This window comes from Bos grunniens, chromosome 3, assembly GCF_055505025.1.
Source record: "Bos grunniens cultivar Pamir isolate PY7600 chromosome 3, Bosgru_T2T1.0, whole genome shotgun sequence".
NCBI classification, from domain to species: domain Eukaryota; kingdom Metazoa; phylum Chordata; class Mammalia; order Artiodactyla; family Bovidae; genus Bos; species Bos grunniens.
The window spans coordinates 27,655,018-27,669,048 of NC_141167.1; the positions used below are offsets into that span (position 1 = coordinate 27,655,018).

General features: G+C 46.6%; 1 protein-coding gene across 1 annotated transcript; it reads left to right on the forward strand.

Moving 5' to 3' along the window:
- The first annotated feature begins 799 nt into the window (after positions 1-799).
- On the forward strand, positions 800-8,708 carry GPX7 (glutathione peroxidase 7). The gene is made up of 3 exons (XM_086388722.1): positions 800-1,201; positions 5,951-6,212; positions 7,940-8,708. Exons 1-3 carry the CDS (start codon positions 890-892, stop codon positions 8,101-8,103), a joined length of 738 nt encoding a protein of 245 aa, XP_086244848.1. The 5' UTR covers positions 800-889; the 3' UTR covers positions 8,104-8,708.
- The last annotated feature ends 5,323 nt before the right edge of the window (positions 8,709-14,031 follow it).

Consider the following 14,031-nt stretch of genomic DNA (forward strand, 5'->3'; position numbering starts at 1 on the left):
AAGGCCTGGTCTGGTCATCTTCGCTCACCTGGGGACAACTCTGACGGGCCATTCTAGCTCCAGAGCCCCTGCGGGGTCAGCCATGACTGTCCTTGAGCCTGCATGGAGCTCTTGGCTTCTGCCGACTCCGCTTCCTCGCCTCCCTCCACAGGTGTTCATCCCAAGGGCACTCCCCCACAAACACCCTGAACTGCAAATCTCCATCTCAGAATCTGCTTCCCAGGAATCCAACCTGAAATTGGGCCTCTGTCTTGTCTTCTTTCAGAGAAGGCAATGGCACCCCACTCCAGTACTCTTGCCAGGAAAATCCCATGGATGGAGGAGCCTGGTAGGCTGCAGTCCATAGGGCCGTGACAAGTTGGACACAACTGAGCGACTTCACTTTCACTTTTCACTTTCATGCATTGGAGAAGGAAATGGCAACCCACTCCAGTGTTCTTGTCTGGAGAATCCCAGGGACAGGGGAGCCTGGTGGGCTGCCGTCTATGGGGTCGCACAGAGTCAGACACGTCTGAAGCAACTTAGCAGCAGCAGCAGCTTGTCTTCTTTGTCCCATCACTTTTAGGGAATGTTCATTCATCCACCCAAAGTTCACAGACACCATTCAAAACGTTTCACATCCATTTTTCTATTGCTATCATCCTGTCCTGTCTAGGTGGGTCAGGAAGGGAACGGATGAAAAATTGGGGCCCAGAAAGGTGAAGCGACCAGCCAAAGGCACTAATCAGAAGGGGAGCTCCCAGATGAAGTTTTTCCACTCCCTTTCCCTGCATCCTGGAACAAGAGGAAACCTCATTGAAACGAATTCGGATCTCAGTGGTCAGAACCCTGAAACCACGGCCCTGGGGTCGGGGAAGGGGCGCGGAGCCCAGCACTCCTGCAGGTACAGATGGGGAGACCGAGGTCCAGAGCCCGGCGCTCCACCGCCCGCGGGGAAGAAGGGGGCGCGTCCTGCCTGGAGGGCCGCGTGGCGCCGGGGCCGCCCCCTCCTGCCTCCCGCCCCCGCTGCGCCCGTGCCCCCTGCCCTGCCTCTGCCCTCGCCACGCCGCCTGCTGCGGAGCGAGTCATGGTGGCGGCACGGGCGGCGGCGTGGCTGCTCCTGGCTGCGGCGGCCTGCGCGCCGCGGGAGCAGGACTTCTACGACTTCAAGGCCGTCAACATCCGGGGCAAGTTGGTGTCGCTGGAGAAGTACCGAGGCTCGGTGAGTGTCCGCCCGCCGGGCCTCGGCGCCGCCCCGCTGGACCCTGGCCCTGGAGCCGGGCGCCCAGGACCCTGCCGGATGGGGCTCCGTGGGGCTCGGGTCGTTCGGTCACCCAGCCCTGGCTCCCCGCCCCCACCCCGGCATCCCCCCCGGGCGTGGCGCCCCCAGATCCTCGGCCGGGTCTGTCCCATGACTACGTGGCACGGCCCGGCGTGCGCGGTGAAACCCGAAACTCTCGCTGCTCGCGCCGATTTCCCTCCCAGCGCTTTTGGGCAGCGGGGCGCAGCCTGTCACGCACAGGTTTAAAAATTAACAGTAGCAGCCTTTGTCTCTCCCATCCCCAGTTTCCGCGACCGGAACAAAGGGAGTTGGCTATATTAAGTGCATTGAGAACACTGTGGAAATGAAAGCTCGGTGCGGAGGAAGTTATCACTTCAGATGCACCGGGACCTTACACATCGTCTTTTAGAGCAGCGGTCCCCAACCTTTTTAGCACCAGGGACTGGTTTCATTAATGACAATTTTTTCAGAGGGTGGGGAGGGTGGGGTGGTTTCAGGATGATTCAAATGCATTACATTTATTGTGAACTTTATTTCTATTATTATTACATCAGCTCCACCTCAGGTCATCAGGCAATAGAGCCCAGAGGAGAGTACAGAGTTTAGAGTACTCTCTAAAACTTGGAGAGCCCAGTTTTGGAGAGTACACTAAGACCCAGAGATGGAGGGTCACACAGCGCTAGAAAGCAGGGAGCCTGGAGGAGAACCACTCACCCATCCGTGGTCTCCTCTAGGCAAACTTTTAAGATGGCAGCTCAGATTGAGATGGAAGAGTCATCCAGTCTAATTGCTACCTCCTTACAGAGGGGGCATCTCAGCTCGGAGAGGGCTTGAGAGAGGAATTGTGCCTGGGTGAGTCTTTGAAACAAGAGTGAGTTTTAGCAAAACCAAGAAGAGCATTTCAGGCAAAGAGAACTGTCAGTGCCAAGTGGAAGTCACTCAGTCGGTCTCTTTGCCACCCCATGGACTGTAGCCTGCCAGGTTTCTTTGCCCGTGGAATTCTCTAGGCCAGAATACTGGAGTGGGTAGTCATTCCCTATTCCAGGGGATTGTCCCAACCCAGGGATTGAACCCAGGTCTCTTGCATTGCAGGCGGATTCTTTACCATCTAAGCCACCAGGGAAGCAAGGCTCAGAAATAAACAGCAAGAAGGGTGATGAGGGGTAGTGAAGTCCTCAAGCCGTTGTGCTTGAAGGAATATAAAGCATCTGCTGAAAGATGAGGCTGAAGAGGGTAGGGAGTGATCAAAAGGAGCCTTAAACACTTTATTCAGAGACCTAAATGTTTCACTGTGTGAAACAAAGAGCCCTCCAAGTTCATTTCTCAAGGTAGACTTGGGGCTGTGTGTGGAAAGGATAAGGAGTTGGTCTCTAATGGACAGGTAGGCCCAGCCTCCAGGTTTGGATGAACCACACAAGAAAATGGCTGTTAGCAATCTTCCAAGAGCAAGGCCATCTTCAATGAAAAAAGTACTCTCTACCCCTTGAAATTCTCAATTATACTGGGAGTCCTGGGGACAGTAGCCCTTGTCCAGGTTCCCCCCCTCCCCAAGGTATTGTGAGGTTCAAATGACGTGCAGTGTGGAAACCCTTGGTAGAGTGCCATGTACTTGTGTTTCTTGGGCCCCAGCAGAAATCTCATCCAGGACTCGGGGAAACAGCCAGTCAGAGCAGGACCCATTCCCACTCGGGCCTTCCCTTCCCACTAGTGCAGCTCATCAGAGAGAGCCCCAGGTTTAACACTTGACCAGCTCTGCTACTCATTAACTCATTTATTATTGACCACCTACTATATACTAAGTACCATGCCAGCCCTGAGGGTACAGGGGATGCAACGGTGAACAAAGTGGCCAAGTTTCAATTTAAATAGAGCTTATATGAGGTCGAGAGGAGACAGACAAGAAAAGAACAGAGATACGAACCATGTAATTTCTAATAGTAAAAGGTACTAAGGCAAAAAGAGACACAGACTGTTTGTTTTTAGAAGTAATAAGGCATCCAGGATGTGAGGAACAGAAATCCTGGAAAAAAATTACCCAGCAAGTGGTTCCAGAATTCTGAATGTTTTCATCCTCTAGGTCATTGGTAAATCCTAAAAAGCATTGGAGTGAGAGGCCTAGAATTCAATCAGAAAGAAATTTAAAAACAAAAACAAAAAATCCAGAAAGTCACCCAGCTGCTAAGAGGTAGAGTTAGAATTTGAGGCCAGGCAATCCAGTTCCCAGAGCCCATGTCTTAATCTCCAGCTTTAGAGGGAAACCAGGAACAGTCAGGCCAGGAAGCTGTAAATGATACTATGAATTAACCCAAGTTTGCTCTGATCCTTTGGCAGTATGGTCAGTCCTTCACCTGCAAACAGCTACTGGCTCATTATGTATATTTTACTACAGGTTTTTTTTTTGTTTGTTTTTTAATTAGGAAAAAAAAAAAACAAAACAAAACACTGGCTTCCTTACTGCCTGCTGCAGGGAGACATAGCCATATGTGCCCTGGAGACATAGCCATGGGCAAAGTTGAATGGCTTGTGTCCTCAGGCACAAACTGGGAGACAGTCCTTTAGACCAGTGTGGAGTGTAGATGAGTGCATGACACTCAGGAATTCCCTGGCCTATGCTGTGAGGTTATGTACGTGTAGGCCTGAGTGTAGTGTATGTGTGCTGCTTAGTCGCTCAGTCATGTCTGACTCTTTGCAGCCCCATGGACTGTAGCCTGCCAGGCTCTTCTGTCCAAGGGGGTTTTCCAGGCAAGAATATACTGGAGTGGGTTGCCATGCCCTCCTCCTGGGGATCTTCCCAATCCAGGGATCACACCCAGGTCTCCCGCTTTGTAGGTGGATTCTTTACCATCTGAGCCACTAGGGAAACCCCCCCAGTGTGAATGGTTTATTTATTTTGCATACACCTATGAGTTTGCATCTGTACTTATATATGTATATATATAAATTAACTGTGTGTATTTGGGCGTATCTGTGTTTTCGAAATTCCCAGGTGGTTCAGTAGTCAAAAACCTGCCTGCCAGTGCTGGAGACAGGTTCAATCCCTGAGTTGGAAAGATCCCCTGGAAGAGGAAATGGCAACTCACTCCAGTATTCTTGCCTGGGAAAGTCCCATGGACAGAGGAGCCTGGTGGGCTATAGTCTGTGGGGTCACAAAGAATTGGACATGACTGAGCACATAGGCATGTCTGTGTTTTGGTCACTTTAAAGATAAGCTTTTTGGATTCAGGCATGGAAATAGAAGTAGGATTTCCCTCTTTCTAAAAGTATGGGCAGACACACAAGATGTAGGTTATACAAGCTTTAATGCTCTCAGCGCCCAGGGATCCAGCAGAGAAGAAAGAGGAAGACCTCCACCTAGTGAAGGGAGCTAAAGGGGCCTCACAATATGGCATACGATGACAAAATGGCCACAGGCTGGGGCCCCAAGAAATGGGTGAGGGAGTTACAGCTCAATGGTTCTCAGCATCCAGCCCAGTGGTTCTCAGCTGGTGGTGATCTTTCTCCCCAGGGGACTTTCAGGAATGTCTGGAGGAGACTTTTTGATTAGTAAGACTAGGCGGCTAGTGGGTAGAGGCCAAGGATATGGCTAAACATTCTACAGTGAACAGGGCAGCTACCTCACAACACAGATTACCCAGCCCCAAATGTCAGTAGTGCTGAGGTTTAGAAACCCTGCCCAGCCTGAGCATGTCTAGTGCCCTGAGCTGCCCCTGGCTCTCTATGGAGCCAACTGGTATAATCCTTCCACTTGTATTAAAAGGTGGCCAGATTGATAGGACTTGGCTGCCCAGATACAGGGTAAGATTTTAAATCCTGCAATAATATGTAACCAGAAGCTGAAAAATATAGCACATTGGTGCCAAAATTGTAATTGCAGTCATATAATCGAGTTCCATCAGCCAGCTTTATATTTATCACCTGAAGGCAATGAATAAATGTGTTATAAGGCAATTATTATTTAAAGGTTAGTCTAGTGACAGAAGGAAGTGGTGTTTTTTTTGCTGGAAGGAGAAGAGCAAAAAAGGATTGCCCTGAGGTTCGTGAGATCCTTTTATCAGGAAAACCATGTCTATCTATGTACCCATTGCATAGGTGATCATTTATATGTGCACATTTACTCATTCACTCAGCACATACATTCTAAGACTTTTCCATGTTTCAGCCCCAGTGAAGTGAACGTAGCTCCTGCCCTCAGCAGGTTCACATTCTAGAAGGGAGACCAACAGGTATATAGAATAGAATGATGACTCCAGTATAGAATGATGACTGCTAGTTGACTGAGCCAGAAATTAAAGCCAGGTCTGCCTTCTTTGTCTCCTGTATCACCTCCTGATGGGAGTTCGCCAGTATGTGTGCCTCTCTCTGTGATGGTGTTCTTTCTGTGTTTGTGGGCATGAGTAATGAGTACTAAAGTATCTTTGTGTCCTAGGCCATAGGCAGACCCACTGATGTCTATTGTGTGCTTATTCTGAGTGTTTATGTTTCTGTAAGCCCCTGCATGTCTGATTTCATTTGTGCCTGTGTGTATGTGTTTGTGTATATGTGAGAGCATCATTTACATGTGTATACGTTGTGTTCCTGCATATATGAGAGAATGCTTTCGTTGTTGAGGGGCCACACATGTGGGCATGTCAGAGCGTGTGCCTCTTCTCTGGGTTGTGTATGTGTTTGGGTTTTGTCTTTGCTGCCCAGGTGTCCCTGGTGGTGAACGTGGCTAGCGAGTGCGGCTTCACAGACCAGCACTATCGGGCCCTGCAGCAGCTGCAGCGGGACCTGGGGCCCCACCACTTCAATGTGCTTGCCTTCCCCTGCAACCAGTTTGGCCAGCAGGAGCCCGACAGCAACAAGGAGATCGAGAGCTTTGCCCGCCGCACATACAGTGTCTCTTTCCCCATGTTTAGCAAGATTGCAGTCACCGGCACTGGTGCCCACCCTGCCTTCAAGTACCTGACTGGTGAGTCCCCCAGCTGGCTGGGCAGCAAAAGCCACTGGCTGGCTGGGTGACCTGGGGCCCCTTCTAGATGCCCGCAGCTGGGTTGATGGTCTATTCTAGCACAAATCTTTGAGGATGAACTGAAGAATATTCCTGCCTAAGAGTATCTCCACCCTTAATGCCTTGCAGTTTCCCCCAGAGTCACTCTGCAGGCCTGTCTCCGCTCCTGTTACCATCCACAGGGGCTCCTAGAAGGAAACTGCACTCTCAGATTTTAGCTTCAAACAGGGGACACCACATTCCTGGAGAAGGCTGACAGGTATCTCCTGTCCTGAGTTAGAGGCAGTCAGTCTGTAGACCACAGGAGGTAAACCTTCTAAGCTAAAATACCAGCTCTTGGGAATTCCCTGGCAGTCCAGTGGTTAGGACTCAGCACTTCTACTGCCTTCCAGGGCTTGGGTTCAGTGCCTTGTCAGGGAGCTGAGCTCTCTCAAGCTGTCAGGCATGGCAAAAAAAAAAAAAAAAGCCCCAAAATAACAAAAAAAAGAAAAGATCTTGGTATTTGAGAAACAGATCCCTTCCCAGAAGCCTGAGAACCACAAAATGGGGTCATTAGCCAATCTTGTCATTAAGTCCTGTTTCCTTTCTCAGGCTTTTCCCTTCCTTTGGGGGCTCCATTCTTGCCTTCTCCCACCTCCCACTCCATGCTTCTGGTTGCTTTCATATCCCTCACTGCCCTCCCCCAGAACCCATTTACCTGGAAGAGTAAATGACAAACAGCAGTGTTGCAAACCAAAGGTCCCTTCTTGAGGCAATTTGAATTTTGCTCTGTGGGTCAGTCCTAATATTTCCCACCCCCCACCCCCCCCCCGTGTGTTTTTATTAGTTCCTTCCCAGTTCCCATAGTTATAGATCAAACCTGGCCATGTTTTAGAAGCACCTGGGGAGCTCTTTAAAATACATTAGCCTGAGACCTACTGAAGCAGGACCCAAGAATCTGTTTAATTATAAGCCCCCGCTCCACCACCACCACCATGATTCAGATGCAACCAGTCCAAGGACTAACATATGGGAACCATTAAGATTAAATCAGGGACTTCCCTGGTGGTTCAGTGGTTAAGACTTCCCTTTCCAGTGCAGGGAGTGCTAGTTCGATCCCTGGTGGGAGAAGCTAAAAGTCCACATGCCTCGTGGCCAAAAAACCAAAACATGAAACAGTGTTATAATAAATTAAATAAAATACTCCTAAAAAAAGGATTAAATCAGAGAGTAGGTTACAGACTATGCAGTAGTTTGAGGTCATTAAAACTTTTTGGTTTTTTGTGGCCACACCATGCAGCATGCAGAATCCTAGTTCCCCAACCAGGGATTGAACCCGTGCCCCCGGTAGTGAAAGCAGAATCTTAACCACTAGACTGCCAGGGAAGTCTCTGAGATCATTAATAAAGGAAGATCAGATATTGCCTTATCAGGCACTTGACATAATTCTAAAGCAATGGTTCTCGACCTAGGCACCACATTGGAATCTCCTGGAAAACTTTTAGAGAATATTGATGCCTGAGTCTTACCCCCAGGGATTCTTCCTTAAGTAGTCTGTGGGTATGGACTGGACATCAGGACCTTTAAAAGTTCTGCAGTTCATTCTAACTAATAGAACCAGTGCTTCAAGGGAGAGATAGATACCGCTAATGGAATTCCAGGAGACGGGACACAGAGAAGCACACTTTGCTCTCCTTCCTTTTCTCTAGAGACTTCTGGGAAGGAGCCTACCTGGAACTTCTGGAAGTACCTGGTGGCCCCAGATGGAAAGGTGATAGGAGCTTGGGACCCAACTGTGTCGGTGGAGGAAATCAGGCCCCAGATTACAGCGCTTGTGAGGAAACTCATCCTGAAGAAGCGAGAAGACTTATAACCACTTTCCCTCCTCACCCCCATCCCCTCCCCTGACCGTGCATGAGTGACCAAAGCAGACTGAAATGGTGCTACAAAGGGAGAGACCACTGACTCTCCTCCACTCTTGTTCCCCCACCCCATCACTCCTACTGGGGGAAAATTCTAGTAGCTTGATTATTTGAATCTTAGAGCAACCTCTAGGAACTCCTGACCAGTGAGAGTTCTTGACCAATGACTCACCAGCCGATAAGAACCTCTAGCCCGTGAGAATGTGTGGCAAATAGAAGCATTTCAAGCAATAATCTCCTACCTATAAAGCAGGGCCAATTCCTACCTCACAGGGCTGTTGTGAGGATGAGGAAGAAAAGCCTATGAAAGTGCCAAGGGCAGTGCCAGCTAACCAGGAGGCATTCAATAAATGGTTTTTGCATATGTACCAAAAAATAAGTTGTGATCAATAAAAACTTGAACTCAACATGAATTTAGAGCCATGAGAATCCAGGCCAAACATTTGTAGCTGTTACTGTTTTCATGTGTTTTTTTTTTTTTAATTACAAAAGTAATACAATTCATTGTAAAATAATACAAGATGATACAAAATAAAAAATGAAAGTATCTCCCTCATTTTCTGTACTCTTGGTCCCTGGAGGTAAACTTTTAGCAATTTGGTACAAAGTCTTCTCAAACTTATTTTAATCAAACCAATCATTATTGCCTGATAAGAAATTCACTGACCAAAAATACACTTCAATTACAGGCAAAGAATATGAATAGGTAATTCACTGAAATATAGAGATGGATAATGAAGATATGAAAAGATGTTCAGCTTCATTCAAGTTGGAAAGATTTTGTTAAATGATAATACCTGCTGTTGGTAAGGATGTGGGAAAATCGGCATTCACATAAGCTGTTGGCAGGACAAACTGGTACAGGGTTTTAGAGGATGACTTGTCAGTATCTTTTAAAACAAAATGTCTACACGCTTTGCTCCATCATTTCTCCTTTGAAAAGACTCCCAAACAGTGCAAATATGTATGCACATTGTTCATTATAGTGAAAACTTTATGCAACCTTGTGTCCATCAGTATGGTTTTATAGCAAATTATGACACAAAACCAAATGATCCACTAGTACAGTTGTTCAGATAAATTAATTTCTGTGCTGAAAGTTGTCCAAAAGTGAAAAAAGGCAAGTTATAATGAACACATGCATGCACACAAAACATCCAGCATAAACAAGAATAATATTTGTATTAAAAATGTCAATGTTAAGCGTGAGAGAGAGGGAGGGAGGGATGTAGACAAAACTGTTAATTGTTGTTGCCTGTGAGGGCATGGGGTGGGATAACAGGAGTCATTCGCTTTCTTTGTTAGGTATTTTTTTAATGTTTACATTTTGTATGTAAAATATGTATTTCACTTTTATATAAATCTAAAAAAGAGGCATCTAAAAACTGAGGTGATGAGCAAAGTCACTGATCTATAATTTATTGACCAATGAGGATTTTATATCCACTTCTTCCAAAGTCACTCTTCTAGAAGCAGGAGACTCAGATTCAAGTTCTGGTTGTACCCTTGACTCACAGACTGAGCAAATGGTTCCTTCTGCTGTCTTCCATTTTCCCATTGGACAGAGAAAGGGTTGATCTGTGCTCACAATCCTCAAAGCCTACTTTAATATTCCTTCCCCAAAGCTCCTAGAGTAAATGAAGGCTTTCTGTGGGCTGACCACAAACCACCCTGTGGTGGCCTCCAGCCTGTCCTTGCACACTGTTCCCATGCTCTGGCTTGCCACGTGATCATTTCTGTAGAGACACGGGCACACACACACACACACATACACAGGGAAACCCAGCTGTCACAGAAATGTTTGTGATGAACATCTCAGAACCACATTCTCAATGGACATCTCTGACCTCACTCTGCTTGACCTGTCAGCCACATCTGACGTTGCTGACCGCACTGCTCCTCTCCCTGACACATTCTCTTCCCTCAGCTTTCCTGCCCCTGCCTTCTCTTGGTTTCCCCCATCTCTCCCAGTGCACCTTCCTTCTGGGTATTTGTTGGTAACTCTTCCTCCGCTGCCCACTCTTTCCTGTTGGTCTTCCTTGGGCTTCTAGGCTGGTCCCTTTCTCACTTCATATGCTCTGCCACAGCCATCTCATTTTTTCTCAAGATCTTGACCACCATCCACACCCTGATGATACCTAAATCTCTTCTTTGTATCTACGGTGGACTCATATCCACTTGCCTGTTGGGGCATGACCAGAGACACCTCAATTCAGTGTCTCCAGAACTAAGCTCATCACCTCTCCCTGACACACCTCTCTCCCTTCACAGCCTTCACAAACCCCTTAAGCCCTTCCTTTTACACATCACTCACTTGCTCATTTACCACAGTCTCATTCTTTATGTAACTGCCTTCCCTTCTCTCCTCAGCACAGTGCTTGGCCCTTAGCAGGTTAAACTTAATTGTATGGGAAGCATTTTGAGCACTGGCTCCATTCCATCTCTGCCTAGACCCTATCTGGAAAACCACAGATGAGCCAACAGTTTCCCACAGAAGTTTAGAGTCCACCTGGGGATTTTGCAGTCCCTACTAGACCTTCTCAATAACCTCAGATATGCAGATGACACCACCCTTACGGCAGAAAGTGAAGAGGAACTAAAAAGTCTCTTGATGAAGGTGAAAGTGGAGAGTGAAAAAGTTGGCTTAAAGCTCAACATTCAGAAAACGAAGATCATGGCATCTGGTCCCATCACTTCATGGGAAATAGATGGGGAAACAGTGGAAACAGTGTCAAACTTTATTTTTCTGGGCTCCAAAATCACTGCAGATGGTGACTGCAGCCATGAAATTAAAAGACGCTTACCCCTTGGAAGGAAAGTTATGACCAACCTAGATAGCATATTCAAAAGCAGAGACATTACTTTGCCAACAAAGGTTCGTCTAGTCAAGGCTATGGTTTTTCCCGTGGTCATGTATGGATGTGAGAGTTGGACTGTGAAGAAGGCTGAGCGCCGGAGAATTGATGCTTTTGAACTGTGGTGTTGGAGAAGACTCTTGAGAGTCCCTTGGACTGCAAGGAGATCCAACCAGTCCATTCTGAAGGAGATCAGCCCTGGGATTTCTTTGGAAGGAATGATACTAAAGCTGAAACTCCAGTACTTTGGCCACCTCATGCGAAGAGTTGACTCATTGGAAAAGACTCTGATGCTGGGAGGGATTGGGGGCAAGAGGAGAAGGGGATGACAGAGGATGAGATGGCTGGATGGCATCACTGACTCGATGGACGTGAGTCTGAGTGAACTCCGGGAGTTGGTGATGGACAGGGAGGCCTGGCGTGCTGCGATTCATGGGGTCGCAAAGAGTCGGACACGACTGAGCGACTGATCTGATCTGATCTGATCTGACTAGACCTTCATTCCTAGGTTTTGTCAGCTTTCTGCTGTTCCCAAGCCCCCTCCAATGGGCAAGGGTTCCCCTAGGAAAAATCTCACTTTAAAACAACTGTTACCTCAGTCATTGGTTAAGCAATATCTGCTAACAACTTAGTTTTAAATTAATTCCTTGGTTATCAGCTAACACTTACATAGTTAATATTTGATTTTCTACTAATGCCTTCATTATCTTCTAACACTTTACTTGTAAGCCAAATACTGTATTTATTAGGTTATATCTTAGCACTTCACAGTTTAGTTGGAGAAGGATTCATTTCTGGCTGTGGATACAGTAAGGGCCTCTGTCTTTTCACCCTCAGATGATTCTCATTCACTATCAACTGGTCCAGGTTTCAGAGAAAGAGTGGACCCATCCTGACTGCTTTTTAATCTCTCTGAGCTGGGCTAGAGTGTGGAGGGAGGAAAGCATGTGTCAGGGGATTTTCTATAAAATTATGGTTGGAAGAGACATTTGTTCATCAACAAATACTTCTTGGGCATTGCCTATGTGTCAAGTTCTGCATTAGGTTTTAGGGGTACATCAGTGAACAAAACACCCATGTCCCAGCTGTCATGGTGCTAAGAGAATAAAAGAAAATCCAAACATTAAACAAATAATTACACCAGTTATTATACAATTGCAATTATGATAAGCACCAGGAAGAAGTACAAGAAACTGTGACCATGTATAATACTGCAATGGGTGGGGTGGGCATTTCCTTCCACAGGGGATCTTCCCAACCCAGGGATCGAATCCAGGTCTCCTGCATTACAGGCAGATTCTTTACCATCTGAGACACCCCCACCTCTGCAGCTGGGCCCATAGTAGGTATTCAAAAGGCATATATTGACTGATTAGACTTCATTGTCATCATCTATGTCTATTTTTGAATGTCCTAGAGACTGTCTCAACCCCTGCCTCAGCTGGGTTCCCCCTAAAAGTCTCAAATCCTCCCATGAGAGAGGTGACCAGTCTCAGGTAGATGGGAAAGCCTGGTCAGAAGGCCTTTCCTCTAATATCTTAGAATATGAGTGCTCCCCTCTGAGCACATGACCAATTGCACCCTGCTCTTCATTCTCCAGAGGGGGTCCCAGGGCTACTGTCATCCCTGGTATTAGGAACAGTTGCATGAAACATATTTTAAAAATTACTAATTTTTCATATGATATTCAAATTTAACTAGCCGTCTTGCATTTTATCTGGCAATGCTAATCCAGGATTGAATACCACACAATAGGAAGTTGAACTATATAGCCTTCTGATTTGCCTTGTAACTCCCAATGAAAGCAGACTCAGGATTAAAGTCCAAAAATTGAATATACAGTTAACTGGCTAATCAATATAACAAATAACAATATCCCCTTACTAGCTGTGTAACACTGGGACAGTCACTTAATCTCCCTGAACCTCCATTGTTTCATCTAGCCAATAAAAGAAAACCAAGATTTTACCTAATAAGTGCTGGATGCAGTGTTAGACACTTCTGTGTGTGTGCTGTCTCCCCTGGAATATTCAGACAAACTAGTGCGTGAAAAACCACTTTCTAAGTGGAAGTGGGCTGTAAAATATGAAATAGTATTAGCATTCGTGTAATAGCTATCTGCAGCTGATTTTCTTTACTGAAAACTTGAAGGGAAAGAAGTTTCCCTGGCTTGCTCTTATTGTAGAGAAAAAACACTGGGATCTAGTGCCTAGGGCAATGATTCTTAACTAAGGGTGATTTTGCTCACAGGGGACATTTAGCAATGTTTGCAGACAGTTTTGGTTGTCAGACTGGGTGATGGGTACTGCTGGCATCTGGTGAGTAGAGCCAAGGATGCTGCTAAACATCCCATAGTACACAGGACTGTCTCCTACAGCAAAGAACTACCTGGCTTAAAATGTCATCTGGTTGAGAAATCATGGTCTGGAGTACTGAAAAACAGAATTTATATCCCAGCTCTGCCACTCAGCAGCTGGCTGACTCGTGGACTTTACTTCTCTGGGCCTCAGTGTCCTCTTCTGAGACCTTGGGGATATTAATAGCCCTGGCCTCATAGGCCTATTATGATGAAAATGAAAATACGCCCATAAATCACTGTAGTACCTGATACCTAGTAAACATTCAGTAAATCATAGTTCTTCTTACAGTTATTTGGGTAGTGCTGTCCCCATTTAAGGGCATCCAAAGTGGCATTAGAGGTAAAGAACTGGCCTGCCAGTGCAGGAGATGTAAGAGATGCCAGTTTGATCCCCGGGTTGGGAAGATCTCCTGGAGGAGAACATGGCAACTCATTCTAGTATTCTTGCCAGGAGAATCCATGGAGAGAGGAGCCTGCGGGCTATGGTCCATAGGGTCACAAAGAGTTGGACACAACTGAAGCAATTTAGCATGCACGCACACATATCCCCATTTAAAAGATAGGAAAATGAGACTCAGAAATAGGAACAGACTTGCCTAAGGTCAAGAGAAAAAGCAATTCTACTCATGGGGTTGACAAACATCACCAAGAATCTTCTGTTGACA